Source organism: Xylaria bambusicola, assembly GCF_022495145.1.
Source record: "Xylaria bambusicola strain CBS 139988 unplaced genomic scaffold F5B22scaffold_6, whole genome shotgun sequence".
Classification (NCBI taxonomy): domain Eukaryota; kingdom Fungi; phylum Ascomycota; class Sordariomycetes; order Xylariales; family Xylariaceae; genus Xylaria; species Xylaria bambusicola.
Window position 1 is genome coordinate 548,252 of NW_025953559.1, and position 25,301 is coordinate 573,552.

Consider the following 25,301-nt stretch of genomic DNA (forward strand, 5'->3'; position numbering starts at 1 on the left):
TAGTGATTATTATCAGGGGCAATAAGGTGCTTCATACGCTGATTGGTCTTGGCCTTAAAACGCAGCTGACTTTTGCACCCTCTCGAGTGCAGATTGTCCGTGAAAATGAATGGCTGGACGAGGATTACGTGTTGAAAAGCGAGGCGAATATAGATCTATGCCCTGATGGCCGCTTGACAGCAAATCTGGTTCACCACGGAGTAAAGTAGGAAATTTTGCTCTCTCTTCTGGCGACCGAGATTTTTCTTATCTCTGGGAATCGAAATGAGTTACAATCCTTCAAGTTCTTAAGTCACGGAAGAGACCAATGAGTTGCTTGTTCATATTTGCACATTCCATTGGCGTGCAATAATTTGTAGTTACATCATGTGTTCTGAAGAAGTGGACAACGTTACAATAATTACGGCGAGAACCGGTGGCAATCAACATGGCTGTATGATATTATTTCCGAGTGCTCCATCGCAGGCCATCGCCTTTCCCGTGACCATAGGGAGAGTTTACGAACAGCGAGAATGTTGGCTAGCTAATCATAAGGCGGCCAACTGCAACACAACTCTTGTGATCTACATTCAAGGCTACTACACAGCCTGCAGCAGGCTCAAAGGGGACTACTGATGTTTACATTATGTGAGCGTAAAAATGTTTGTATGCGTAGTTACCCAAGGCAGAATCAGGCGTTGAGGCGCGTCCACTGCAAGGGAGTACATGCGCAACTCGAATACCTGTGCTTGTAGACGTATGTGATACTTGATCGTACAGCTGAGTCGTCAGTTAGTGAGAAAGTTTTTACCCCTTCCGGGGAAATCTACATGTATGTGATCGGTCTTTTCATGTGCATGATTTGCTGGCTCATAGGACCAGTCGCAACAAAAGATGCTGTAGTTTTTGCCTCACCTATATACTCTATCGATCTCGAATATCATAGTATCAATCTAACAGCTATGACTAAATGCGCTAACTATAGCATTGCATCATCTTTATCCTCCTTTGTTCTCAAAACTTGAAATAGAATGCCAAGTGCCTCTTCGAGTTCCATTCTAAGAACTTGCATAAAGTGTGGGTTCATATTGCAGATATGGATGGCTATACTCCCCACACTAAGTATATTAAACCTACTAGCCTTCGTGCCCAATAGTGTGAGTATCAGTTGCCCAAGCCCATGGTCCTAGCGAGCCAAGCGCTCACCTATCGTTCAGCTTGCTGCCTTAAAACCATATGGAAACCCAATGGAGAAGTAGTGAGCGGTATATCCAGCGGTTAAGCTAATATCTAGGCTATCACGCAAGCCCCTGCGACGTCTCAAGAGCCTCATCGGGAGCTCGTAAGCCGATCGTTCCCAGGATCGAAAAGTATCACACAAATCAGTAAGAGTGATCCCCGCCTAGGAATCCCCTAGGTAATGCAAGGACAGCAAATAGCAAGGCTTCATGAGTTGGCATAACCTTAGCTGCAGCCACATCAGCCTCATCAGAGCAGAAATCTCACAACAGCAAGGAACTCGTCCGTTTGTGCTTGTCAGTCGACCACTGAACGTTTGTTTGCTCGCCCCGATATTAGTCAGTGAGCGTTACACGCTTGACTCGAAAACGAACTGGTCGCCTGAGATTCGCTTCAGCTTGCTCGGAGAATGACATGTACAAGTAGAGTTACATCGTCTGTTAGATAGGTATGTGAATGAACGAACCACAGGGATGGCCATGCCGCCAATGGTTGAAATTAGGCAGGAAGCTACCGCGCGTTAGAAGTAGTCTAGTAGCATGAACCTATTCAAAGTCGGCTTGGCTGGGGTAACTTTATCAAAGTGTGGAAGTAAAAACTACCTCAGTTAACCTGTGTGTTACCGTTACAGCTGCAAAAGACACTACATACGAGGACACAGCGCGAACACGTCATTCCTTATGAGCACTACTTCAACAACCCATTCAATGTGATAAGTACTAGGTAGATTTTCGATTAGAGCCTTGGCATCTTTCCCTTACTCGAATTCTGGCGTTTCAGTTACTTCGTGGCCTATGAAACAGCAAAAATTTCATCTAACTGTTGCCTTGCGCCATTTGACCATCGGAGTCCTGCCCGCTGCAATGAACCGTCGATATGGTGGTAGCACCAAATAGTCCGTCCCTGCTGACAATCTGCTGTGCTTCCTGCTAGCCACTGCGGCGACCACATGAGAGGCGTACGTGATAGTGAAAAGTGAAGGGAGGATATCATCTGTCGACAAACAAATCCAAGACACCCCGCCCGATTGATGAGGGATAGAAGCTGTGGTTGCCAGCCTTCCGATTACTCACCGGCCTGAGCCTGTCAGGTGAGACGCAGCCTCTTCACCTCTTTCAGGCCATTATATGACATATCAGCTGGGTAGCGACGAAACATGACACATAACCAATCTGCGTCGTCATGGTGTAGGCACGCTGAATCACGGCAATTCAGTATCGAAGACGCCGAAATGCGAGACGGACGCGTTAGAAGGTGTTCGCACGAAGCCGACCGGTCTCAAGGATCCCCGAGCAAAGCAATGGGGCCGTTGACCGAGCCCTCTCGCCGAAAGAAGTGAGGCGGTGCCGCGAGTTCATATCACCGGCATCCTGGATGAACCCCAGCGAAGCCTTGCAGAACAACATCCGATGTGATGATGAAAGAAGATATTGGGCGGCCTACGATTATTAAATCCAACGTTGTGTGTGTTGTTATGTATGCACTCTCAGGCGTGCCCTGTGCTCATCTGCCGAAAATGTGACAGGTTCTTTTTGAGGCGTATCATGCAGTCAACAGGCGGCCAACCCCCATCGGATCTTCCCCGGACTCTCCCAGTACCTGTTCAATGGCTTTGAACAGTCGGCATGAATTCGCAAGGTCACTGGCTCACACGGCCACACCGAACCGGTCGGTGAACCGCTAACAAAGCACGCCGTATTCCCCTCAACGGTGTGGCTTTGCGCCCCGGCGCATCGCAGCGAAAGCTTCTCGCATGCTGAGCTTGCCTGCATCTCTACCGGTAGCACATATTAAGCACACGAGAATACGGAAGACAGAGAGAGGAACAAACCAGGGGAGCGAACAAGCCCGGTACAGCGGTGAACGCACACGATGCCGTCACTGTGCCTGACGCCGGAAAATAGTTTAATCCCGGCCGCTTTCTCACACCGAGGAGGGGGCAAACCCCAACCATACTGATCCTTCACATGTGCGCACCCTGAAAGCCGGCGCTTCCGTCAACCAGTTGCTACTATCCATTGTGGGGGCCTTGGAAACGCATGCAGATGCCGGTAGGAATATTGACAGCACGACATACCAACAAGAGTTGGCCCGTTGTCCCCGCGGCCAGGACCCGTCTCCCGTGTTTATCAGGTATGGTCTGATATGATGGGCAACAGCAACGTATTCTGCCCAATTAGAACCTTCTCATGCAACATACGCCTGCGTCAGGCAGCAGTTTAAATCATAGGTATGCTAGGTAGGTATGTCACCGCTGATGGGTATCCATCATGGCGAAAGCAGGAATAGGTAAGTGGAGGTAGTTTCTAGAAAAGTTTGCCTTAAAAATCTTAACTGGATACAGAACTGCTGGCACCTCAGCTAACAAGTAATGAGTTGGGGGCTATGTTGTTGTTGGCCCTACTAAATACATCTACCCCCGTCAAATTTCAAGCATAGACCCAGTCTGATCATTCATGCTAACACGAATCAATCCCACATGGCCCTAACTGTATCCCTCACAATATGTACACGTGCACCACACTAGGGGCGCTATGATATACTAGGGGTCCTGGTGTATACTCAGTGAGTATCTATCTGCTCACCATGTCCCTGTGTGTATCAGAAGTAGCATGAGTACACTATAACAGCTCGGTGGCGAGTTATTGATGCATGCATATATACCGTACTTAACAGAATACCTATGTAACGTGGTGGCTAGACAGGCGAAATGTAATGTAGCAGTCATCCGCTTGTGAATACGATACAGGGATAAGTTATAATTAGTAATTTTACCAAGTGACGTCTCCGGCTAGGCAAACGCTATGAGGATGTTTTCGGGACGCTAGCTTATTACCCACGTGGATGTGGTCGGCGGCGCAGTTATATTACTATTCAAAATCTAGTTTCTCGTTGGCCCTGTGGTTCAATCAAGATACCTATTATGTACTCTTGCGCAAATGGTCGTCATGCGATTCTGACGCCTTTTCGGGTCCGTGGTTAGTCTCCCCGTGTTCGACGACGTGTATCAACACGAGTTGCATATATCATGGTATACTTACTATGGAATACGGAAATATGCAGTTATTACATATCTGTAACGTACTGTATATACCGTTAATCCCGTACGGTGATTAACGGCGTGGTTTTTCCTCCGTCACAATATCAGTAATAGACGCCCTGGCTACGCATGATGGATCTTCATTGCAAACGCCTAGAGATTGTGGTAGAGCTTTTTTGCTAATGTTTTCTAATTCAGTATAGCGTATTAGGTTAATATGACAAGATGGGAGGGGCGAGCGGTACAAATCTACGGGTGAATTATCTGCTATCGCGCATAATTGACTGTGCTATGTCTCTTTTGCGCTCTCACTCATGTCGAAAATTTAGTATAGTCAGGGAGTACACCATTTATCACGGGAAGACTCTCTAAATTCGTTAACAGTCAATTCTCTCCTTGAGTCATGATGTTGCTATTGGTTAAGGGGTTTGATAGTCAAGTTTCTATATGTAGTATGCAAGCTACTTCTTCGTTCGTAATCCTCAGTTCAGATACAGTAGATTTATTGTCTCCCATTTGCCATCATCGAACGAGCCTAAATTATAGGCGATTGGCTCAAACTGAAACTTAGATGCAACGTACTCTTCCTTGCCTCATCTTGTCCCTTATCCGTTATCTTCCTAGTATGAGAAAGTATCTGATTTTCTCCTTTACCTATCGACAGGTTTTCTCCCATATTGAACACGAACTACTCTGACGGCGCGAAGTAAGCCGATCGAGCGTCCATTGTTATGAAACAGAAGCGCAGCACTATGGTGGATGAGTATAAAACGCCGAGCTTGAAAATTTTGCACGCATGAGATAGATATTTCAACACTCCCAGAAGCAGTTGTTTGAATTCTAGTACTGGGGGAGGCGACGATCGCATAAGAATCTTGTAGAATACAGTGCGATAGCTGAGGGAAAAGCCACACGTGCCAATTTTCATACCTATAAGAGGCCATCGCGAGATTTTGCTGGAATATAGACCCCGAACTTGTTGCGGCCTTGTCCACTCCTATCGCCCAAATTACACTGATTCGTTACCCAAGACTCTGGCAAAATATAGAACGTTCCCAATGGGGAACCTGGATGCCACGCCCTCTTACATATGATGCTATGACAGCCGTTAACGTATCGTCACATTCGCAACGTCGCCAAATACATGAACAGCTAGTAACATGTTTTGTCATGGGTCTGGGCATCACATACCTCGAGTCGCCGATCTTTTCTCTCGGAAGTTTCGATTTATAGCGGGGGTGTTTATGATTAAACTATGCAACATTGAACACTCGGTACCAAAGCGTCTTATTGTGGCGGTGCGGCGAGCTCGCCCCTCTTTCGTAGCCTCCGGTTTCCCATCCGCGTATTTGCTCCAGTCGGGCGCCTCATTCAGGGGAATGGAATGGCTGCTTCTTCTTGGTTTACCTATGGAGTCCTGGGAGGCTGACTGTTCAAGAATCGATGTTTAGTGCCTAGGTACACCCTGATGTCTGATACAGGCTGGCCTGATAGGTTTAACTTTACAGGTTTCCAGTATGATGGTGGTTATCTCAATGCTATGACTTGTACTCTCAAGGGTTTGAAGAGAATGTTTCTATAAATATATGGTCAACGGGACTTGAAAAAAGACTTTTGGAGTAGGTACTTCAGCTACAGCGTGCAGGGGAGCAACTTGTCAGGGGATATAGTAGCACTGGGGTAGAAGTTATCCCAAAGGAGCGTAGACAACTTGGAGATTGGGATACATAAAGGGTAAAGACCACCCCAGAGTACTTGAGAGAGTCAGGAATCAATACAATTGAACCCTTACCCCTATATTTGTACGATCCGCTACCTAAGTGTTACCTACTTGCGACCTAGCTTCACACTGGGGACACATCCATATGACATAACTGCAGCTCAATACACCGTATTTAATTATCTATCAGCTTCTCTCGAGAGTTCCCCCGATTGTGCCGTAAGCTACCATCATTTCCCTCGCTTTCCAGAGCCGCATATCTAGGAGTATGGTAATTTGCTATTGAAAAGGGTATGGACATAACCAGTAGATAAACTTTGAGTGCCAAGGGCATATAATGTTTATACTCTGCGAAGTCTGTTTACTCTGAGCATTCTCGAGCAGAGCTATCCGACAATATGAATCAGCTCCGCGATTATACCAAGTAGTCAGTTAAAACCCTATGAATGGGTGGCATTAGGAGACATGAGCCAACTACGTGACCATTGCAAAGGATCCTACAGAAAAAGCTGGTTGGGGAGAGGATTAGGAACAGCGCCGAAGTAAGACAACCCCCAATCATATAAATATTCAAGGGCCAGAGAACGAAGGCTCGACCAAAAATGCACCGTACTGTCGTGATAGCGGCGTGCGTTGCTGAGACTTTTCTTACTTCAGTGGCTGACATGCCTACTTACTGAGTTAGGTTCTTGTAAATGGCTAGCAGCACTGCTGTTCAACTTTGAGGTATAGCCACGAAATAATATTGCGTTGGGAAAAGAGAATGTATTGAGGTGTCGCAGACAGCGTTTTAAGCGGCTTTCTTCTTGCGCATCAGAGATCCCTTAGAAGAATCATAGTAAAGTTTACTGTTGGATAACTACTTCGCAGCAGCCCTTGGACTTTTAAGTCCGCAAACCAGGCTTGTTGTCTCATGCGACGTTATTCGCTTTCAAGCTGCCATACCGGGTCTTTCAATCCCTTCTACCCCATCCTACGACACCGTACCGAAGTTGAGACGTTATTCTATAATTCACCAAATCACACTACATATGTTGAACTCATTCCGTTGCTGATTGTGTCCCCGTTTAATGTCATTCAGATAGCTACGCGAGTAATCTTTTAACGCACATTTGCAACAGCATTAGGTAGCGTGATTAGAGGAACGTCACCAAGGCGGCCTAGAACCCTCCTGCGTCAATAATGATACACAGCTACCCTTTCAACTCATCGAGTTGCTCATACGAAAACATATCCTCAATGCTAATAGTCACCTTGAGATGTTGGAATGTCATCTTACAGCTTCAGGTGATGCCGTGGTAGTGTCAACTAGGGATAATTAATCCTTATACTGATATGTGAGGATTCGACACTGCTTTAGGACCGGTACCCTGAAAACCTGTCTCCGAAATGAATGTTTATAACCATATATCGCCTTTGGAGACGGGATTCTAAGGTGGCCAAATGGAAGACGCGCAACTGAGGAGGTCTTGGAGCGGCTAAATAACAACGTGCCATCACCCCCATAGGGTGTAGCTCTATTAGTCTGGGGCTAAAAGCGAATACAACATCGTATATTGCGAAGTAGCTGCAACTCAAGGTTATATTAGAAAAGTCTGGAGAACCTGACGTTTTATCAGGAAACGGGAACGGAACATACGACAGTTCGGCCGACGAAGCCTACAAAAGGACTCTGCTTCATGTTGAGCTACACATCTCGAGGACTTCAATTTCCAAACGCCACGAGTAATCGACGTGCACGATGCTGCGACACATCAGACCATGCGAGGGCATTTTTGCCCTTTTATCTCTCGTATCGTCACATCTTGTTGCTGCTACCAACCTTACCACCGCAGACATTCATGCAAATGACCCACCACCACCTCTCGTTGATGGCTGTATCAGCAATTCTTTTCTGGCACCTGTCTGGGCTGTTGATGCGTTCCAATATGAAGAGAATGACAATGGTGACTCGACAGCCAACTTCATTCTCAGCAGCAAAGTGATTACCAACAAGTTAAAGTGTTTCGGTCGAGCCGAGGGTCGACGCCAAAGTGTTCAAGGCGAATGTACTAATGAAAACGAAAGACACAAGCCATCATCTCAGTTCTTATTTGTACCTTCATCACGCAGTCTTTCTATTGAACCCTCGTGGTCTTGTAATGGGAACGATGTCAGAGAGCCGTGAGTGCAATGCGCATTTTCAAAATATGCCTACCCTAATGTCTTGAGCACTAAATAACTAAATCTTGTTCAAGTACAAACTTCGTCGGTAATGGCACTACAAAGCTAGATATAGACTGCGAATGGATCGAATGCACATTAGTAAATTCGACTCGCATACTAGTCAAGCTGCATGAGCCTTTGGAGATTTCACCGTATATTCCGCCTCCGCCCCCAGGGCATAGTGCTCCCGGATGCAGTTCCCGCTCAAAATCACCATCGGTATGTAGCTCCTCATTTGCTGCACTTTCTGGCAGACCTTAGGGAGATGAAATACCTCAGTCAGCATCTCTACTGCAGAGACATCTGCACATTATCGAGCCCGAAGCAATTGCTCTTCTCTACATAACAATTACTAATTCTAGTGGCTGAAGTGGAGTATATCGGAGTTTACATGGTATAGGGGTGTTACCCAGTACACAACCCCGAATCCGATCGGATTTCCGCCTGTAACGCAATATCTGGGCTATGAGGCGGGCGGGAGTAAGTAGGCCACGGTATGTCTTCCTTGGGCTATTTTTACGACCCAACGGAAGATGATCGGGCAATGCCGACTCTAGAATACCGGAAAGGACACATAATGCTGACCTTGAGTGCCGTAGTGAAAGTAAAAAACCAAGCAATCCAGCAGACGTTTGTGTGTGGATGGCAAACGTGGGATGAAGGAACATCAGTTGAGCCTAGAGAGAATTGGTGGTGCAATAACTACAGCGAAGAAGAGGTGAAAACTGCCAGACACACCTACGAGGCTGAGATAACGTTCCGGCATATCAGTTCAGAGAACAAGCTTCTTGTGAATCAGACATGGTATTGCGATGATGAAGGCCGGGGATCTCCGTAAGTTGAACACGGTTAATCGAGGTTCGAGAGGCCGCTTCAAGTGCTGACATATAATTCATTTCAATATTGAAGCGAGAAGTTCCATGCTACAGGCTCCATCAATGTCACGGGTTCATCTGGTGGACTTTTCCCAGGCCAACCTCCTACTACTGTTTCGAACTATACCATCGAAGGAAAGCTGGAGTCCCATTATGAAATGGAACCCTATGCTCTCGAGCTGCCCAATGCGCAGGCAGCAAGGTGCACGGTTACCTCCTTGGACGCGCAACGTTTCTTCCTAGTCGACCCAACGTCACGATACCCGACTTATTGGACGTATGAGAATAGGTCTTATGGAGTCAGTGGTGAATTTAGCCTCTATTTGCGTTTCCCCTTTGAGGATGATGACCAAGTTCTGTGCCGGGTGAAAGGTCCTGAGCTACATCCTACTAAATTTGACCCGGAACGTTGGTGGCATTGCGAAATGCTCTCATATGGTGGGGACCCTATGAATGTTAAAGCCCTCGATTTCAACTATAATCGTAATACTACCATCCTTTCGATCAATGCGACAGTACGTATGCCCTAGCGCTATTCCCCCTTCTAGCCACTTTCAGGGACACAAGCTACCCTAATGGGTGCTCAAATTTCCAAGAAACCGGCAAACTCCCGAACAAACAGCGAATTTCTGGCTGTGGATGGCAACATACTAACCTTAGTGCTTGCAGTGGACTTGTGACGATGCAAATAGGGAAAAGCCGTAAGCCGCTATACACAACATTGCCGTTTGAGCTACCATTGACCCTTCAATAGGATATATATCCATGCTTTTGCAAGTGGCAGTATTGGTGATCCAGTGTGCCATTACGACGACTATTGGACGTGGCAACATTGCGATTTTCCAGCCCTGAACATAACGTCACCTCCATTCAGTTTGCCATTCACGAACTTCACGTTTGATGTATCAGGATGAGCGTAATAGGACTCCCTCACAAGAAGCCCTTGTCAAGAGTTTCCAGGAGGAGTAGAAGAGTTGGCTGATTGGCGTAATTCTAGAATGAGGTTCGTTCTGTTGATACTCATATATCGGCTCAGTTATGCAAGATGTCCACGAGCAGTCTTGATAATTTGTGCAATATAGAACACCCAGTTTGCCCTTACAGACTCAACACAAATCGGTGATTGGCGAGATTCTGAATAGTAGAGCAGACTGAAAGTCCCATGTTTAATGGGGAAGGCCGCTATAAAAAGTACAAAACGTACAACACCAGGGATTCGCTGATCGTCACCGACCCAACTACTGATCTGGCGCTCTCTGGTTTATCTAAGGGAGAGCAGACGGGATCCCGAGTTCTCCAGAGGCTATGGCCGTACGTGATGGTTCGTCATTCTATTGCAAATCAAATCGAGATGGTCTAGTCTAACGAATTCCCAACGTTACATAGCTGGGTATTACGTTCGTATTCAGAAGCACGTAAATTCAGTTCTCCCTTCAATGAGTGATATTAGCCGGCCTTAGAGGCCAAGAAGATCGTTTAGTTATAGTAAAGCCATATTCTGCTACCAAGGTCAGAAGAAAGGAGTAATACGACAAACGAATATTAGACCCCCCCCCCCCCCCCCCGGAACTACGCGTGAAGACCTTCAAGTCAGACCTTCGACCTTAATCTATACGCGAGGGCTGAATTAAAGCGCTAGGTTGTATTGCCAGCCAATTTAGCCTTTACGTATAGGTCAAAGTCGAAGGCCAAGGTCGAAGGTTAAGGTCGGTATAGCATATTTTGGTCTAGTATATTTTAATACATACTATAATAAATAAATATTTCTATAGTATAAAGTACTCCCTCCGATAACCGAAATTCCCTTCTTCTCTACCTACTCATCAATACCCCATGCACATAAATAATCTTTGAAATATGGTCAAAACTTCTTGGTCTTTTTATGAGCTATTCATCACCTAAATGGATCAATCGAATCGAACTCCAAATTGCGTTAAGTCCCGCGACACAGCCACTTCGCTTCTTCGAGATATATTTTTTTTCACCTATATCAGTATATCAACCCGAGCAAGGCCCTGCAACTGTTTTAAGTCTCATACGTCACGAGCAAGTACGATCAGTCAATGTATGGCGCCAGCTACTCAGCTGGTGCAACGCAGAATGGCGCAGCCGAAAACCGCTGGATTGATCAAAATGATTCACAATCAAAGCAATTTTATTTCGCCTCGCTGATAATGAGGCGCATAAAGATAACAACTGCACATTAGACTCGGCACGCAAAATACCATTAAGAAGTTTTTTTATGAACTGGAATACATCTCTTCAGCTAACTACCCGAGGAATCAGTAGGGCTTTGTCCACAGAGGTCCAAGCAAGTAATCAGTGGAGCAGTCTAGATGACATAGTGGATTTCAGGGGTCACCTACGACATGGGTTATCTACTATCCGAAGATACTCTAGTAACAAGCATCAATCCATTCATTATTAGTTCAGATTGTGAAGTCGGTGACCATATTGTTGTTGTAGAGTATTCCTTACCGATAGATATCCCGGCGCTGGTAATTGAGTCCGGGTGTTCACATGATTACATAATCACATGTAACCGACCTTTGTCTGCCTAGTAGACTCAGTCTCAACCCTAACAGCTGGCCGGGTGACTCACGGCTTCCAGCTGGCCATGACCCGATAAGTGACGCCAGCAAACATCTTAAGATCCAATACCAGGAACGCCAACCTCTTTCCCCAGCATTTCAGCATATTCAACTACTTGAATATACTCTCGAATCCTAGTATACAGTTGTCCTTCGAATACCGTAATCCATTTGCGTTCCAACGACGTCAAATCATGAAGCCCGCCAAACCAATTCTGATAGATGGCAGTGCCGGTGAAGGCGGAGGGCAGCTCGTAAGAATTGCCTGCGGCCTTGCAGCTGTGACCACTCAGCCTATACGCATTGTCAACATCAGAGAAAACAGAGACCGAGGCAAAGGTATGAATGCAGTCATAGGGGCACAAGAAACACTGCTGAACATATCATCGCCCAAGGTTTGAAATCACAGCACGTTTCAGCAATCCAGTGGCTTGCCACGGTAACCGATGCCGAGGTAGACGGGCTGGAACTAGGCAGTCGCAAGCTCGAGTTTCGACCGCGGACGCCTCCGACAGCGCTGAAAGAGCGGAAGGTTGTCTTCATGCCGGATAGCCCTGGTGCTAGCGCGCTCCTCATCTTGCAGGCCGTCTTCCCATTCCTGCTGTTCGCTGGGAATGGAAACGGCGACCCTATTGAGATCGAGATTCATGGGAGCACAAACCCCTCTTTCTCACCGTCGTACGAGTATCTCGACCAGGTTTTCTTACCCACGCTAGAGCGGAGATTCGGCATCATGGTTGAGCGACGACTGGAGAAACGGGCTTGGACTATTGGGCCGGCGACCCAGGGCACAATTTGGCTCAAGTTTCAGCCTATACCTCCTGGACAGACATTAAAAGTGGTAGAGCCATGGAATACCAAACGTCAAAAGGGGGAACTGGATATTAAGCGTATTGACATCAGCATCTTAGTCCCAGCTGGCGTGCGGGAGCCCCTGGAGGAAAAGATGGCTGAAAGGCTCTATCACCAACTTCAAGCAACAGATATCAATTTCATCCTTAATGAAGATAGCGGTCATGACGCGCGAATGTACGCGCTCGCCGTCGCCCATTCGGAAACGGGCCTACGATGGGGTTGGGATTTTCTCTACGATCGACGATGGAAAAAGAAGCACGCAACGACACTCGCCGAGGAAATAGCCCAGGTGGTCTCGAGTCGACTGTGGGAACAGCTCGTCGTGCATCCTGCTGCCGTTGATGAATACCTGCAGGATCAGCTGGTGGTATTCCAGGCGCTGGCCGAGGCGAGAACGACGTATTGGAGCCGAGCAACCGAGGCGTTCGATTCCGATAAGCTACCGGAGCGCGCCAACGATATCGACGATGTAGACCAAGCCCTTGAGGACGTACATATCGGCGAAAGAATGCGACGGGATAAAACGCATGAACCATTTGGATTCGGTTCGACACATGCGACAACGGCTAGATGGGTTACGAGCGAGCTTCTGCCTAAGGTCCGGTGGTTCAACAACGGGACCATTTGCGAAGGAGCTGGCGTTTCTATACAACTACCTCAACTATCTACCTCGACAGAAAGCAAGGCCCATGGTAATGATTAACCTAGCTCCCCCTCGAGCCCCAGGCTAGAAATCCCTATGCGATCCGATATGCACTATCTCAAATCAATACCCTACCTGTATACACATTGTAACGCGATAGACGAACTTACTCATATACAACTTGAGCACCCTTGCGCATTCCACTTCCAATCCACATGCCCTGGTTCACGATGGGAGCATATCTCGCGTCGCCAGTTTCCATCGCCACCGAAAGCCGGAATGAATACGTCGAGGGATCAACTGAATCTGCTCTAACAGGATCTTGTAGCGCTTGTAGCACCTCTTTCGGACCTGTCCTAAACCCACGCGTGCGTATCTCGATGCTTGACCCAACCAATCATCTTAGCCACTCTCGCTCACCCTCAAAGAAGCTTTACAAACACTCGAACCGCTATCAGCCGCAAGGTCTCGACTTACTAAGCAGGGTCCGCATCATTCGTCTTAAGAAGGTACATAGTTTCCATCTTAACCACGTACGATTCTGAATCTACGAGCTGGGAATCTTGTCCGCCGGGCTTTTCCCAGTTAATCAGCAAACAGCCCAGTCCATCAATCGCATCTTCTCAGTAAGGCCGGTGTTACTTCTATGCCATGTCGCTAGGATTTTGGGATACTTACGAGGACTGTCCCCGAGCCCCATGTCGCTGCCCAGGAGCCTCCAGAGAAAGATATCCAGTTCCGGATGCCCCCTGATGGCACGCGTCCAACTGCGATCTTTGGGTTTAACTCCACCGACATCCGGTAGTCAAAGGTTAAGGTCGGGATGGGAAGAGTCAAGTCTGGATGAGGGAGTTGAGGGCGAGCAGCTACTGCCCTATCGGCCTCATTCATTTGAGGTTCAGACGCCATTAGCTTCTTGTCAGCGTGAGCGCTGCTCTTCGTGTAGCGTATGTAGCTGTCGTGCACTCGGCGATTACTTCACATTCGCAGCTATGGTCTCTTGATCACGCCAAGTATACTTTCTCTCATCTGTACCCCATCGTGAAGCGGGGTATTCCCCATGGCGTAGCTAGTTGTGTGCGCATGTAAGTTACCGGACTGAGGCTCACCCGATGTGTCAAAAGTTGGGGGAGAGAGGGGTATGGTTGAAAATAATGGAGCTTCTCCGAAAAGCACTTGTCTATTGATCTTCCCCGCTGCCGATGGCATAGCACCGTAGAACCTAGTCCCAGTATCACCCTTATTTGGCGTCTTAATTGCTTTGTTTCAAGACTTCCGAGATGTCCCAAAATATCCTAGTCTACCTGTATCAGTTTGACAATGGATCCTACGCACGTGCGCAAACGCGCGTCCGAAGCCAGGCCGAGGCACACGGCTGATCGACGCGATGTTTCCTGTGATCACTTTCCGTGGTGCACGGATTTTCCCACTTGTTTCGCAGTGCGACTCTGACAAATAGGGACCGTTTCGTTTCGACACCAGTCTTGGTAGTCGCGGGCGGTACATTACATCCAGCTAACCTCAGTAAGTGAGCAGAAACAAACATATTGACAATTCTGGTGGGGTATGAAAGCGATGTTAGACAGCAAGGCGTATGCGTACTGCCTAGACTGGATTCGTCAACTAAGACGCGGTTGGTGCCCAGAATACGCTGCTGATGCTAAGCAAGGGACAAACAGGTGAGGGTATAACCGATATCATATATTGAATGACATTGACGTGTTACCACCAATCATGATGGGGATTTTCCTAAGAATTTTCGAGAGCAGTCAGCTGATAGGAAGACGCAGCTAGTAATATGCAGGGGAAGTTAGGTATGTAGGAGAGAAACATGATCGAAGGCCATCGGAGCGGTACCATCAAGAACCCTCGTGGTGAACTCTGTCTAGGCCATCCGCCTAACATTGTAGGTGACTGGGGTTTTCTGTGCATTGTCAACGCTTTGGACACGCCTGGTACTCATTATGCACTGGCGGGTCTTTGGAGTTCAACGACGGACAACTTCTCTTGCATCTTGGCGTTGCATTACGTGAGGGTTGAAACAATCACAATGATCAATTACTAGAACGAGCTGTGAGTGACTGGGCAAACTCAGTTTCGTGAGTATGGCATACTTTGATTCCTTAGTGCTTTCTGAACTCTAGATCAGAAAGTATTCCCATCACTGCTTCTTTATTCGTTGGGATGGAGGGCTCGTGCGGTCCTTTCCGAATCTTTCAGTTGTAACCTTCCTCTATAGGGTCGATTGTGTTTAACCTATGAGGATATCGCTAGAAAGCTGAAAACGGAGCCTTTCATGACGAGGCCAGTAAGCAAAGCCACATACAAGGATCCTTGGGTTTTAGGAAGCTGAAAGCTCGTGAGCTGTAGACTGCCATGGCATGTGTGTGTGTATTATGCAGATGGAAAGGAACCTCAATTGCATTCATTAGTTGTAAGGTTGGCAGTCGTAACACCCAGGTAAACATAGACTTTTGTGTGCTAATGCTCATTTCCAAGTTGAATTTCATTCTAAGCTACACTGCACTTGTCTACGACGCCTGGAAACTGACAACAAGACTGGTGATATAACATCTCATATATTATCTCACCTGCGCCGATCCACTACGTCGAGAAACCAATAGAACGGGATCGATATTGCATGTGAAAAATTTGACACAGTGCATTGGTCGGAGATGTAACCTTCCTTCGTCTTCTTCTTCAACGATAATAGGTTTCCCCTTTCCACAAACCAGATGTCGTGCTTAGTATGCTCTGGTATGTGCGCAGCGCCACGTAACAACAGGAAGAGAGCGTGGTGGCTTGTTTCATATTAGCTGTCCGGCTCTTTGTTTCCACAGCCCTCGTCCAGCCCTTCTCTCGAAGTCAGAAGTCACCCGAGATTATCACAGCCAGGAAGTGAATCCATACCAAGTATGAATCAGCATAGCGTTACAGTGATGTACTGATTGGCTGATATATTATATACCTTGTGTAATGGCGGTGACCTGGGCAGTACTCGACAGAAACCCCAGCAAGATTTAGTCATCAAATGGCATTATAAGACGCTCGGTGTTGCCTGAACTTACCGATGGTGATATCACCGGTGTAAAGTGATATTATATGCATCCCTGGACAATGACCACGCGGATATGTGTATTTCCCAACAACCACAAACATGAAGAAGGGACTGTGGGCATTACTGCCCAGCCCAGCTTCAGGAGTGATACCTAACCTATGTTAGTAGATCTAAAGTACGTATGCTGTGATAGCATAGAGCCCCCGCTCACTTGAGGAATGGGGACTAGACTCTATGAGTTGTTTTCATGGTAAGTCAACTTATTGTTTAGCTGCTGAAGACAAATGCTTACACACAGGTGGAATGTAAGCGAAAGAACAGCAGGGAATAAGCCGAAAGCCTGGGTAAATGGCTGAAAATCTGACATCCATTTGACCAAGTAACCAATCGCAAGCGGGACAACTGACGCCGAGCTCAGTGGGGGTGACGATATTTGAGTCACTGCTGACGATTATTGGGGTTATTCCTCGTCCTGACTGCCGGGTGAGATGATGGACCCTGCTGTATTAGGCCGTGTGGACGGGTTGAAGGTCCGTTGCTCAAGGCGAGACGAGAAGGAGCATGTCACCATGATGATTAGCATTGTAACCCTCCTACAGAACCAGCTGACGAGCCAACTCCAGTGTCGCATTTGACGTCCTTGAAAGCGTTGGTCAGCCTTGCCAGACCCCCTTCCTCCAAGGTTCCGGGCAAGGCTATAGACGTCTCAAAAGAGTCCAAATACAGGTATAGATTGCGGACGCCACTGACATCAGCAGCTGTAAAAATTCTGTTTTTGGAACCCGTTAAAGCACGTAATGCATCAGTAAAGGGGCCGGCCCGCGGAACAGATCCGAAAACGGAAGTGGAAGATCACGGGTAAGAGCAAACGGAAATGCCCAATGATTCCATTGATTCCGGGAGATATGCTGCTCACTAAGTGGATGTGCATTGCCACATTGAAGTTCACCGGCAACGCATGTGCTGGCCATGTGTTCCTGCAGGTCTCGACACCCACAAAAAGCACTCGGCATACCCCGGCACAACCCGGGAATAAAATCAAGTAAAATGTTTCAAGACTTGCGATGGGAAGGAAAACAGTGAAATGAGAAACAATTACGTCCCAAATTGCGAAGTGTCATTCAGACACGTCAAGTAGAGAGTGCTATGATGGTCAAGTAATGACACTCGCTCATAAGATCATAGCGTCTGTAGTAATGCGCCATATACCTTGTTTATGTGGCACATAGCAAAGGTTTGGTCAACAGAGTTGCTTCAAAAATGATTGGCGCTAATGCCTCAGTGAGCGCAACGCATATATGGTAGTACAGTGTTGTGTAAGAAGCTAAGAAGCCAACATAGGTAGTCACATTTGCTGGTTATTGAACGAAGCGGCGGTAAATTGTAGTTTCTTCAACTAGTGTGCAATGAAGTCTCGTGACAACCACACAGAGTTAGGTAGAGAGGTCGTGATAGAACGCGCTGAGTCTACTTTGTCTCTTTTTGCAATCCGGACACGGTTTCCCACCATATCTAGTTATGAGTGTAGCCAATAAGTAGGAGTCGCATCGGAATGAAAACTATCATGTCCAAGAGGTCACAAGACTTGAAGTGCCCCGCAATGGATAGATAGACCGAAATCTAAATGAGGGAAAAGCGTTAACGCAAGCGGATGAGTATGCGAAAAGCGTCAGAATCCTTAATTCATAAGAGTAGACCTGGAATCGCTGCTTGGCCGAAATCGTGGGGTTCGGAGTATAGAGTATCACCACTCTGTTCTTGATGTAGGTACTTTACGTCGCGAATAAATGGTTGGTAAGGGATGACGGTGTTGGAAACCGTGCATTGGTCGTCAGGGGGTAGGTTTGAGTTGAATGGCGGTGTACAGGAAAGAGGAGCCGAAGCTGAACCTGATGCCCGTGCATACTTACTCACAGATGCTCTTCTTTTGGCCCACTAGGGCTGTCTTGAGGAGCTGGACTGACGGCAACTATAGGTAGTAAGGGAAGCCAGCAAAAGCGCATGCGCGGCCTCTTTGCGAAACCCGAGAGAGAGGAATGAGCGTCCGGGTTGTGACCGAGGTATCGTACAACGCAAGGATCAAGTGACGCTGGACGGCCTTACAGACGGGGACCAGGATGAGAGCCATGTGACTACCACATTCTTCCGTACAAGTGAAACAGCATATAGCCGCATCACGTACTTGTCTCTCGATCCGGCGGCTGGGATGGGAGCCCAGAAGAGGGGAACAGGCCCAAACGGTAGCTAGCAAACGGCACGAACAATTCTAGAACGTTTTAACCCCAGCACAGGATCCGCTGAAAAAACGTGGGGAATAAACAACGATTCGACGCAACAGGATGCCTGCACACCGGTCTTCCTGCTCGCATCGGTGGTATCCCAATTGCTACGGCAGAAATGCCTAGAGGAGGTCACACGTGGGCAGCTGACGGCCGTGGTAGATAGCGGACTGACTGCCGACGGCGCTGTGTGCCATGCTAGGCAGGTAGATGATAAGACGACCAACCCTAGGATTTGGCGAGGTGGGTGGACAGTGATCACGATGAACCTTGCGTTATCTCGTCCGAAACATGGCCTACTAGTTTTTGTTACCTGCAGAACCGCTCGGCTTGGACAATGCACTATGGGGATGTTGTTGGGTAGATGAAGTGTACAGTAGATGGTTCGTACGCCAAGACGCAGGCCGAGACGTGTGAGACGAACAGGCTCTGAGTTTTGTCGAAGTCATCAACAGTCGAACGCGCATACGTGTCGCATGTTAGAAGCTGACCAGGCGGCGCTGGCGTAGGAAAGTAACGTAATGTCACGTAGGCACACACAAAAAGAACAAGGAGAAGAAGATCCTACCCGAGAGGCAGCCGAGGCGAAGGAAATACAGAGAGATGGTAGCAGAGCGAAGCCAGAGGAACCAACCAGACGTCAGAGACGATGAGCTGAGTTGTTCCCGCATATCTAAAGCACAGCGGTGAATCCCTTCCTGCTCAAGATTGCCCAGACGGTCTTGTCGGGTCTGTATGCGATGAGAGGAGAGAACGGCGAGGACCAGGGGATTATATAAGATGGTGAATAAGGTTGGCCGCCTTGGGGGGGGAGACGCTGCCTACCTACCTAAAGAGAGATTGAAGACATCATGATGATCAATCAGTCACACCGAGGCGAAGTAGCAGGGATGTAGACTTGGTCCCACCCAAGCTGAGAGCCAGCTAGACAGCACCAAGACCGGTACCTGTAGGCTACCTAAGCAATTTACCTACTTAAGTCCCTAGGTAGGCACTGACCTACCGAACCCCCTACAGTAACTACAGTACCTACAAAGCTGCCCTAAAAGCCCATGCCAACGGGCCTGGCGGTACCTAGCGAGGAAGCGGCCTCTGGGTTTAGTGTACCTGCTAGACAGGCCCATTTCGGGTACTAGGTAGGTGCAAAAACAGTTACCAGGTATTCTGACCCAATACCTACCGACCTGCCTACCTACCTAATGTACCCATATTCGGGAGTCCATTCTGCGCGTTGTTTCCACTTGCTATGCCGACCTGCAGCAAGGACCTGGCGAGGCCTAGCCAAGGGTAACGTTATCGTTCAGTTGTTCAGTGGCATGTAGGTGGTGACATGCACCAAGAAACCCCCCCTTAGGTGCCTAGCTAGTGGCTAGTCCAGGGAATGCGAGCAACCTGCTCACGCTACTCGCGGTAGCGCACTCGGTAGTGTAGCGCTGCCCACCGCATGGAAATTTTCACAACGGCATTGGCCGTGAGACGGTAAGACCATGACAGATACGGTGACAGAATCGACTTGTTGATCTTGGTTGGGTCTTGTCGTAAGTCGCTGGCTGATTACGTTGCTGGGGGATTTGACTTCACAGTGGCTTGCGTGCGCACCTCTGCGTGCGTGTCGCTTCGCCTCAATTTCTACTTACCTTACACATACTTAGGTAGGTACTTACCTATAGTTACCTACCTAACAGTTAGTCGCCTACAGTTACCTACAGTTACCTACCACTACCTTGTACTTATAGGTAGGTAGTGACTGCTACCTCCTAGACAACCTCCTACCTATGTAGGTAGGTATTGTACCTGCTCGCCCCTGGGCATGTACTTACCGACTTACATCCATCCATCCATCCATGATACCTCCTACCTACCTACATAGCTTCCTACATAACCTACACTCTTACATACCGTATATACCTTATGTACCCATTCTACCTATCTATATGTAGGTACTTACTAGGTAGGTACCTCCTACCTGCTGTCTCCTGCTTGCTGGTTTACAAAATCAGTCCTAAAGCCAATATCTATTGCTCCTACTCCTCGTAACTACTCCTACCTAGTACTAGAACTCTACTACTACTACAACTATAACAACAACAACAACTACTACTACTACTACTATTACTACTACTATTATTGGCACCTCCCTTCTCGATCTTTGCTCCCTTTCCTTCGATCACAAACGAGCATTGGCTCCTAATCACTTCTGTGGCTCTGCGGTCCCTCCTCACCTTGCCCCCTTTCCCATTCTCTCTCTCTCCTCCCTCTTCGCTTTCCAGGCATGTCTGCTGCGGGCTTCGTGTGCTTATACATACCTTCTACCTCGTCATATCATACCTAACTATATTACCGCCTAGTATCCGCCTCTGTCTAACGGCGTCTAGGCAGTACGCGCACCGCCTTTGACACCCTGTCTTGTCTTATCTTGTGTCTTGTCTTGCATTTGATACCACTGTTCACCCGCCTACCTGCCTTTATTTGTAACTCTAATCTGTATTATTTGTTGAGCACCGTCACTCTTCACGATTTCAGTTGTCAGACCGTCCACTTACAAGCGATTGCTCGTCTAGCCGGACTTTTGGAGTTAAATCGGCTTGTTTCCCGGCATCCTTCTTCCGGCTACCGTAACTTACAAGACCATCTACCTCGGCGCATTACGTTCGGCGCAACCCAATCCTCCGTTGACCTTTTTTTTTTTAACCTTTACGGCAATAAATTAGCCTTGGCTTGTGGGATTAATCGTTGCCAAGTGCTCATAACCTTTAATCATCACATCGAAAACAACCTGTTCAAAAAGGGTTTCCACACCGTTTTCTCTAAGGGGCTTATATATCAATTTACGGACTTCAGCCTTTTGTCAGTGCTCCGAGCCCACCTTCCAGGTCTCAAGTTGGCACGACTTGCTTCATTGGAGAAAATTCGGCTTGACTGGAACTCGAACCAGCCGCGTACGCGAGTGCCATTCCCCTTCGCCTCCTGGAAACTCACCAGGTCTTTCTTTTTCTTCTTATTCCCTTATTCCTTACGGCCTTCGCCCACAAGCTATGAATCAGAGACAAACTTCTATTGGGCCCAAGGTATTCGTGAAAAACGGGAATTTTTGGAAAGTAGAACGCAAAGCAACTTTTGAAAAGTTAAAACTTGGTCGCGCTGAGCATCGCACAAGATGGCACAGGAACAGACAGTGTTACCCAAGGGGATTGTGCTCAATAACGAAACTATCTACGCAGAAATAGCGAAATACGACATCATACCAGTGGATATGATTTTAAAGTCTTGTCGTGGTAACACAAACCCTATCCCACCCTAAGCAATCCAGACAATCTGATTTCGCGTCCTAGTTTACTCTACAACTTCTCGGAAGTTATATGATCCCACAGCCAGACGCTTGGAGAACTTCTGGACGCGTTTGCTCGGCGGTGATCGTCGCTACCTATCCGGTAGGCTCATCTCACAGCTGTTCAGGGATATTTCCGAGGAGACGGCCTTCGTTAAGCTGCGTGGCCCAGATAACAGATATGAGCCAGTAAGTTCAAATAAAGCTATGATTGGGTGAGTGCTAATGTTCTCTTAGCCTTCTCCAAGTTCAAGACCACACGATGCTCAAGCAACTTCTTCGGCATCTGCGTCCAAGCTAAAACTCAAATCTACAACGCCTTCTAGCAAGACTCCTCGTCCCATACTAAAGAGACCTAGGGGAACTTCAGCTTCAGGACCGCGGCCAACCGCCCGATTTGTGTCACCGCCTGAACCCGGCATTACTGGCGAGCTTACGACTGTTAAAGCAACGAAGGATTCGGGCAGCTCGGCATCTAAGGAAGAGAAGGTAAAGGGACGGCCTATCAAGCCGAAGAAGAAAGCGACGGCGTTTGTGGCATCAACGTCTAGAAGACGACCCGGAATGCCTCGAAGAACAAGCTCACAATCTTCCGCCGGGGCTTCTGACCTCGGGCCCAAAGAAGGAGACTCGTCGCTAGGATCCAAATACGATGGCTCACAGAGCTCGATCCCAACAATACTAGAGAAGCCAGAACAGCAACTGGCTAATACGAATAAGGGGAAGGGGACTGTAGGTGTGAGTGCAAAGGCTGCTGGAAAACGCCCTATGACTCAACCACAGGTAGACAAAACAGAATTGGAACCCGAAAAGGTGGGAAGTAGCCAGTCCCAAAATGCGACCCTTTCAGCAGAGCAAAGCTCAGATCGGCCAGGTCGGGCAGGCAACGCTGCCGGAAGCTTTGGGAGCCGCTCCAAGACCTCTTCGCCTGCTGCTGTTCTGAAAACCAATACACCACAGGAAACTTCGCCATTGATGATCCGGTCTTCTTCCGATGCTGGCCCTATTCGTCCGACTTCACGGGATACAAGCCGAGCAACAGTCCCGCCAACTAGCTTAATGTCCTCAACCCCGGCTAAGCTTGACACCTCGGTTATTGGCCAGGGAACAATATCTGGTTTCAGGGAGGACCTTCGCGCTCAAAGCGCCTTGTTAGACCGACCCGGAGACAGTAGTGTTCACGGAACTCCCGACCTAACTTCAGAAATACCTAGCGGCTCTGGCCTTAGCCGACCTACTCAACCTAGTACCACAGCCGCAATACCCTTGGCCCGTTCCAAAAGTCAATTGTCACTACTACTTGACCGAAACGGCGAGAAACCAAAATCTAAGCGATGATCAACGCCCCTTCCTTCTAATTGTGTCAGTCCAAAATTATTACAGGTTAATGGGAGGGAAAATGTAGAAAAAAAACAAAAGGGTGTCCTCTTTCAATGCCCGAGTTCCATGGGCGACCCCAGCGGCTATATAAAAAGGTGTTACTGCATTAATGGCTTTCAGACATAGCATCGGCGTTAAACGATTTCATGGGTAGTAGTACTCCAACCTTGGTCATAATATTTTGAAGACAGATGTGATCACAGCAATTTACAGCTCTCCATGATGATGAAGCCTGACATATATACTTACTAGGCGCGGGTGATAGAACGGTCTCGAGACTAATCAGCTAGCGAACTATTCACTAGAATTATGTATTGGACTTGCGGACCAGCAGTATCCTTACTTTGCTACACAGTAGCGTTGCGTTGCTCTTTTGTCATCCTGTTGGTCTATATAATCAATGTTCACATCCTAGCTAGGCATCGACAACGAAGGCTCGTTTTCTGAGCTTAGCTGAAACAGAGAGTACCAGATACGCTACGCTTTAAGAAACTTAATTAAAGTATCATATCAACAGAACTACGATTGCACCCAAGACCATTCCCCGAAAAGGAGGCAGGGGTAGTTTGTACAAAAGTTTGACATGTAGTTTACTGCGATTTGGCCGCCCTGCTTTCGCTGAATAAAAACCCTCTTGATCCCAATGCCTGCCCTTCACGTATCACGCGTATAGATGCGTGATTCGGGCGGAAACGGAGAGGGTAACAGAGCTCAGGTACCTATACCCCTGGGATAAGCAGGACAGCCCACGGTCACACGGCACCATCTTGCTGTAGGGCGAGATACCATTTTGTCTAGATGCCGCGCTGTACACGCAAAAGTCGGCCGGACCCATTGTTACCCGGGTTTGTTTAGAGATCCACGATATTTTACTCTCGGGGTGATCCTAGTTGTATCCCGCCCTTCGAAAAAAAAAATTGAGCTCGCCTTGCCGCCACCACCGCGTCACCGACAAACAGTAGCTGACGATGCCATCCACCTAGTCTGTGCGCCGGCCGTGGGTTGGCCTGTTCATATCTCAGCTTAGCGTAGAGAGATTTACAGCGCTAGCGTTGCTGCTATGCAGGACAGTGCCGCCAAGATGCTTGTATGCTGCGCACGCACTTCGGTTTTCCGTATCCCCCTTCTTTCCATGCAGACTGGAGATGTCCGGTGACCATGCCGTCGTAGCAGACACAGAGCTCATTACCCAGGGCTTGAACTCACAGATACGATCTGCTTCAAGCGGGTGTTGTTCATGGCATGCGGACCCCCACGGCCCCGGGAGGCTTGTCGAAGCTTTGCATCAACAGCCAAATTTTGGTCAGCATCGGCATACACGGCAGTCTGAAGAATGCGCGTGATGACGATGCTCGAAACAGTCGTCGTGCGGTCAGTTCCACCTTCGAAATTCTCTATGACGCTACCCAGGTTTGGTTATCTATCTACCTCATACTGTTGACGCGTAGTAGATGGCGTCAATTGTTTCGACCCCTAAATAGGTACATTGTCATCGACGCAAGGTACCCCTTGCTTCGATTTGCCGGCGTAGGTGAAGCTGCCTCCATCTTGCATTGCGTTAGCAGGCAGGGCGAGTTTTCATGACATACCTAAACGTCGATTCACCGCTCCAAACCTACCTACGCGTACAGCACTCTCCATTAATAGCCGCCCTATTATTGCTCTGTCTTTCGCCACAAATTCATGTCCAAACAGGTTAATACCACCAGGATTATTAGACCGCTTCCCACAGCTTCCTGGAAGGGGACCCCGAGCTGTCCCCGGGCCTAGGCCAGGAGAATGTGGGGACCTTCAAAGACTAAGCTAACTTTCTCATACCGAGAATTGAAATAAGAAAACTTTCTCGTCTTCTTTACGTGTATAGTTTTTGCCCTATTGTAGCTATAGGGAGGGCGTTAAGGGGTTGGTGGTGATATGTCCGGTTCCAACAAGTCCATCTAGACGTTTTCGTACTGCTTCACTCCATAGTAGGTAAATACCGGCATGGAATAGCGTAGCTGGTCCAGCTAACCTCGGCCAAGCTTTTAACTTATTACGCGTTTATTCCTCCTGATGTGACGTAGTTTGCATTTTGTCCTGAGACAGAATGATAACTAATCAAGAACAACA

At 47.9% G+C, this 25,301-nt stretch overlaps 5 protein-coding genes across 5 annotated transcripts; 4 read left to right on the top strand and 1 right to left on the bottom strand.

Moving 5' to 3' along the window:
- Positions 1-7,719: 7,719 nt before the first annotated feature.
- On the top strand, positions 7,720-9,972 carry F5B22DRAFT_643206 (uncharacterized protein; the record flags this gene model as incomplete). Its single annotated transcript, XM_047978231.1, has 7 exons — positions 7,720-8,141; positions 8,216-8,402; positions 8,555-8,663; positions 8,783-9,017; positions 9,093-9,573; positions 9,728-9,759; positions 9,813-9,972. 7 exons carry the CDS (start codon positions 7,720-7,722, stop codon positions 9,970-9,972), a joined length of 1,626 nt encoding a protein of 541 aa, XP_047834200.1.
- Positions 9,973-11,731: 1,759 nt separating this feature from the next.
- F5B22DRAFT_463010 (RNA 3'-terminal phosphate cyclase-domain-containing protein) lies at positions 11,732-13,496 on the top strand. Its single transcript, XM_047972072.1, has 2 exons — positions 11,732-11,988; positions 12,045-13,496. Exons 1-2 carry the CDS (start codon positions 11,844-11,846, stop codon positions 13,205-13,207), a joined length of 1,308 nt encoding a protein of 435 aa, XP_047834201.1. The 5' UTR covers positions 11,732-11,843; the 3' UTR covers positions 13,208-13,496.
- F5B22DRAFT_462891 (uncharacterized protein) lies at positions 13,225-14,234 on the bottom strand. Its single transcript, XM_047972071.1, has 4 exons — positions 13,826-14,234; positions 13,625-13,722; positions 13,318-13,530; positions 13,225-13,260 (listed from the first exon to the last, which is right to left on the bottom strand). Exons 1-4 carry the CDS (start codon positions 14,054-14,056, stop codon positions 13,242-13,244), a joined length of 561 nt encoding a protein of 186 aa, XP_047834202.1. The 5' UTR covers positions 14,057-14,234; the 3' UTR covers positions 13,225-13,241.
- A 6,078-nt stretch (positions 14,235-20,312) lies between these two features.
- On the top strand, positions 20,313-21,724 carry F5B22DRAFT_463258 (uncharacterized protein). Its single transcript, XM_047972074.1, has 2 exons — positions 20,313-20,435; positions 20,860-21,724. The coding sequence occupies exons 1-2, from the start codon at positions 20,396-20,398 to the stop codon at positions 21,603-21,605; spliced, it is 786 nt and encodes a 261-aa protein (XP_047834203.1). The 5' UTR covers positions 20,313-20,395; the 3' UTR covers positions 21,606-21,724.
- Positions 20,936-23,502, top strand: F5B22DRAFT_463224 (uncharacterized protein). The gene is made up of 3 exons (XM_047972073.1): positions 20,936-21,759; positions 21,817-22,001; positions 22,050-23,502. The coding sequence occupies exons 1-3, from the start codon at positions 21,642-21,644 to the stop codon at positions 23,148-23,150; spliced, it is 1,404 nt and encodes a 467-aa protein (XP_047834204.1). The 5' UTR covers positions 20,936-21,641; the 3' UTR covers positions 23,151-23,502.
- The last annotated feature ends 1,799 nt before the right edge of the window (positions 23,503-25,301 follow it).

What these genes read in the sequence shown, in the direction of transcription:
- F5B22DRAFT_462891 (XM_047972071.1), bottom strand. Translation starts at nt 14,056, where the DNA reads ATGGCGTCTGAACCTCAAATGAATGAGGCCGATAGGGCAGTAGCTGCT. An exon ending in GGGGCTCGGGGACAGTCCTC is followed by an intron (nt 13,723 to 13,825) that starts GTAAGTATCCCA and finishes AACTGGGAAAAG; the next exon opens with CCCGGCGGACAAGATTCCCA. An exon ending in AATGATGCGGACCCTGCTTA is followed by an intron (nt 13,531 to 13,624) that starts GTAAGTCGAGAC and finishes GGTTGGGTCAAG; the next exon opens with CATCGAGATACGCACGCGTG.
- F5B22DRAFT_463224 (XM_047972073.1), top strand. Translation starts at nt 21,642, where the DNA reads ATGGCACAGGAACAGACAGTGTTACCCAAGGGGATTGTGCTCAATAAC. An exon ending in GATTTTAAAGTCTTGTCGTG is followed by an intron (nt 21,760 to 21,816) that starts GTAACACAAACC and finishes TTCGCGTCCTAG; the next exon opens with TTTACTCTACAACTTCTCGG. An exon ending in CAGATAACAGATATGAGCCA is followed by an intron (nt 22,002 to 22,049) that starts GTAAGTTCAAAT and finishes ATGTTCTCTTAG; the next exon opens with CCTTCTCCAAGTTCAAGACC.
- F5B22DRAFT_463258 (XM_047972074.1), top strand. Translation starts at nt 20,396, where the DNA reads ATGTACCCATTCTACCTATCTATATGTAGGTACTTACTAG. An exon ending in TATATGTAGGTACTTACTAG is followed by an intron (nt 20,436 to 20,859) that starts GTAGGTACCTCC and finishes AACGGCGTCTAG; the next exon opens with GCAGTACGCGCACCGCCTTT.
- F5B22DRAFT_463010 (XM_047972072.1), top strand. Translation starts at nt 11,844, where the DNA reads ATGAAGCCCGCCAAACCAATTCTGATAGATGGCAGTGCCGGTGAAGGC. An exon ending in AAACAGAGACCGAGGCAAAG is followed by an intron (nt 11,989 to 12,044) that starts GTATGAATGCAG and finishes TCATCGCCCAAG; the next exon opens with GTTTGAAATCACAGCACGTT.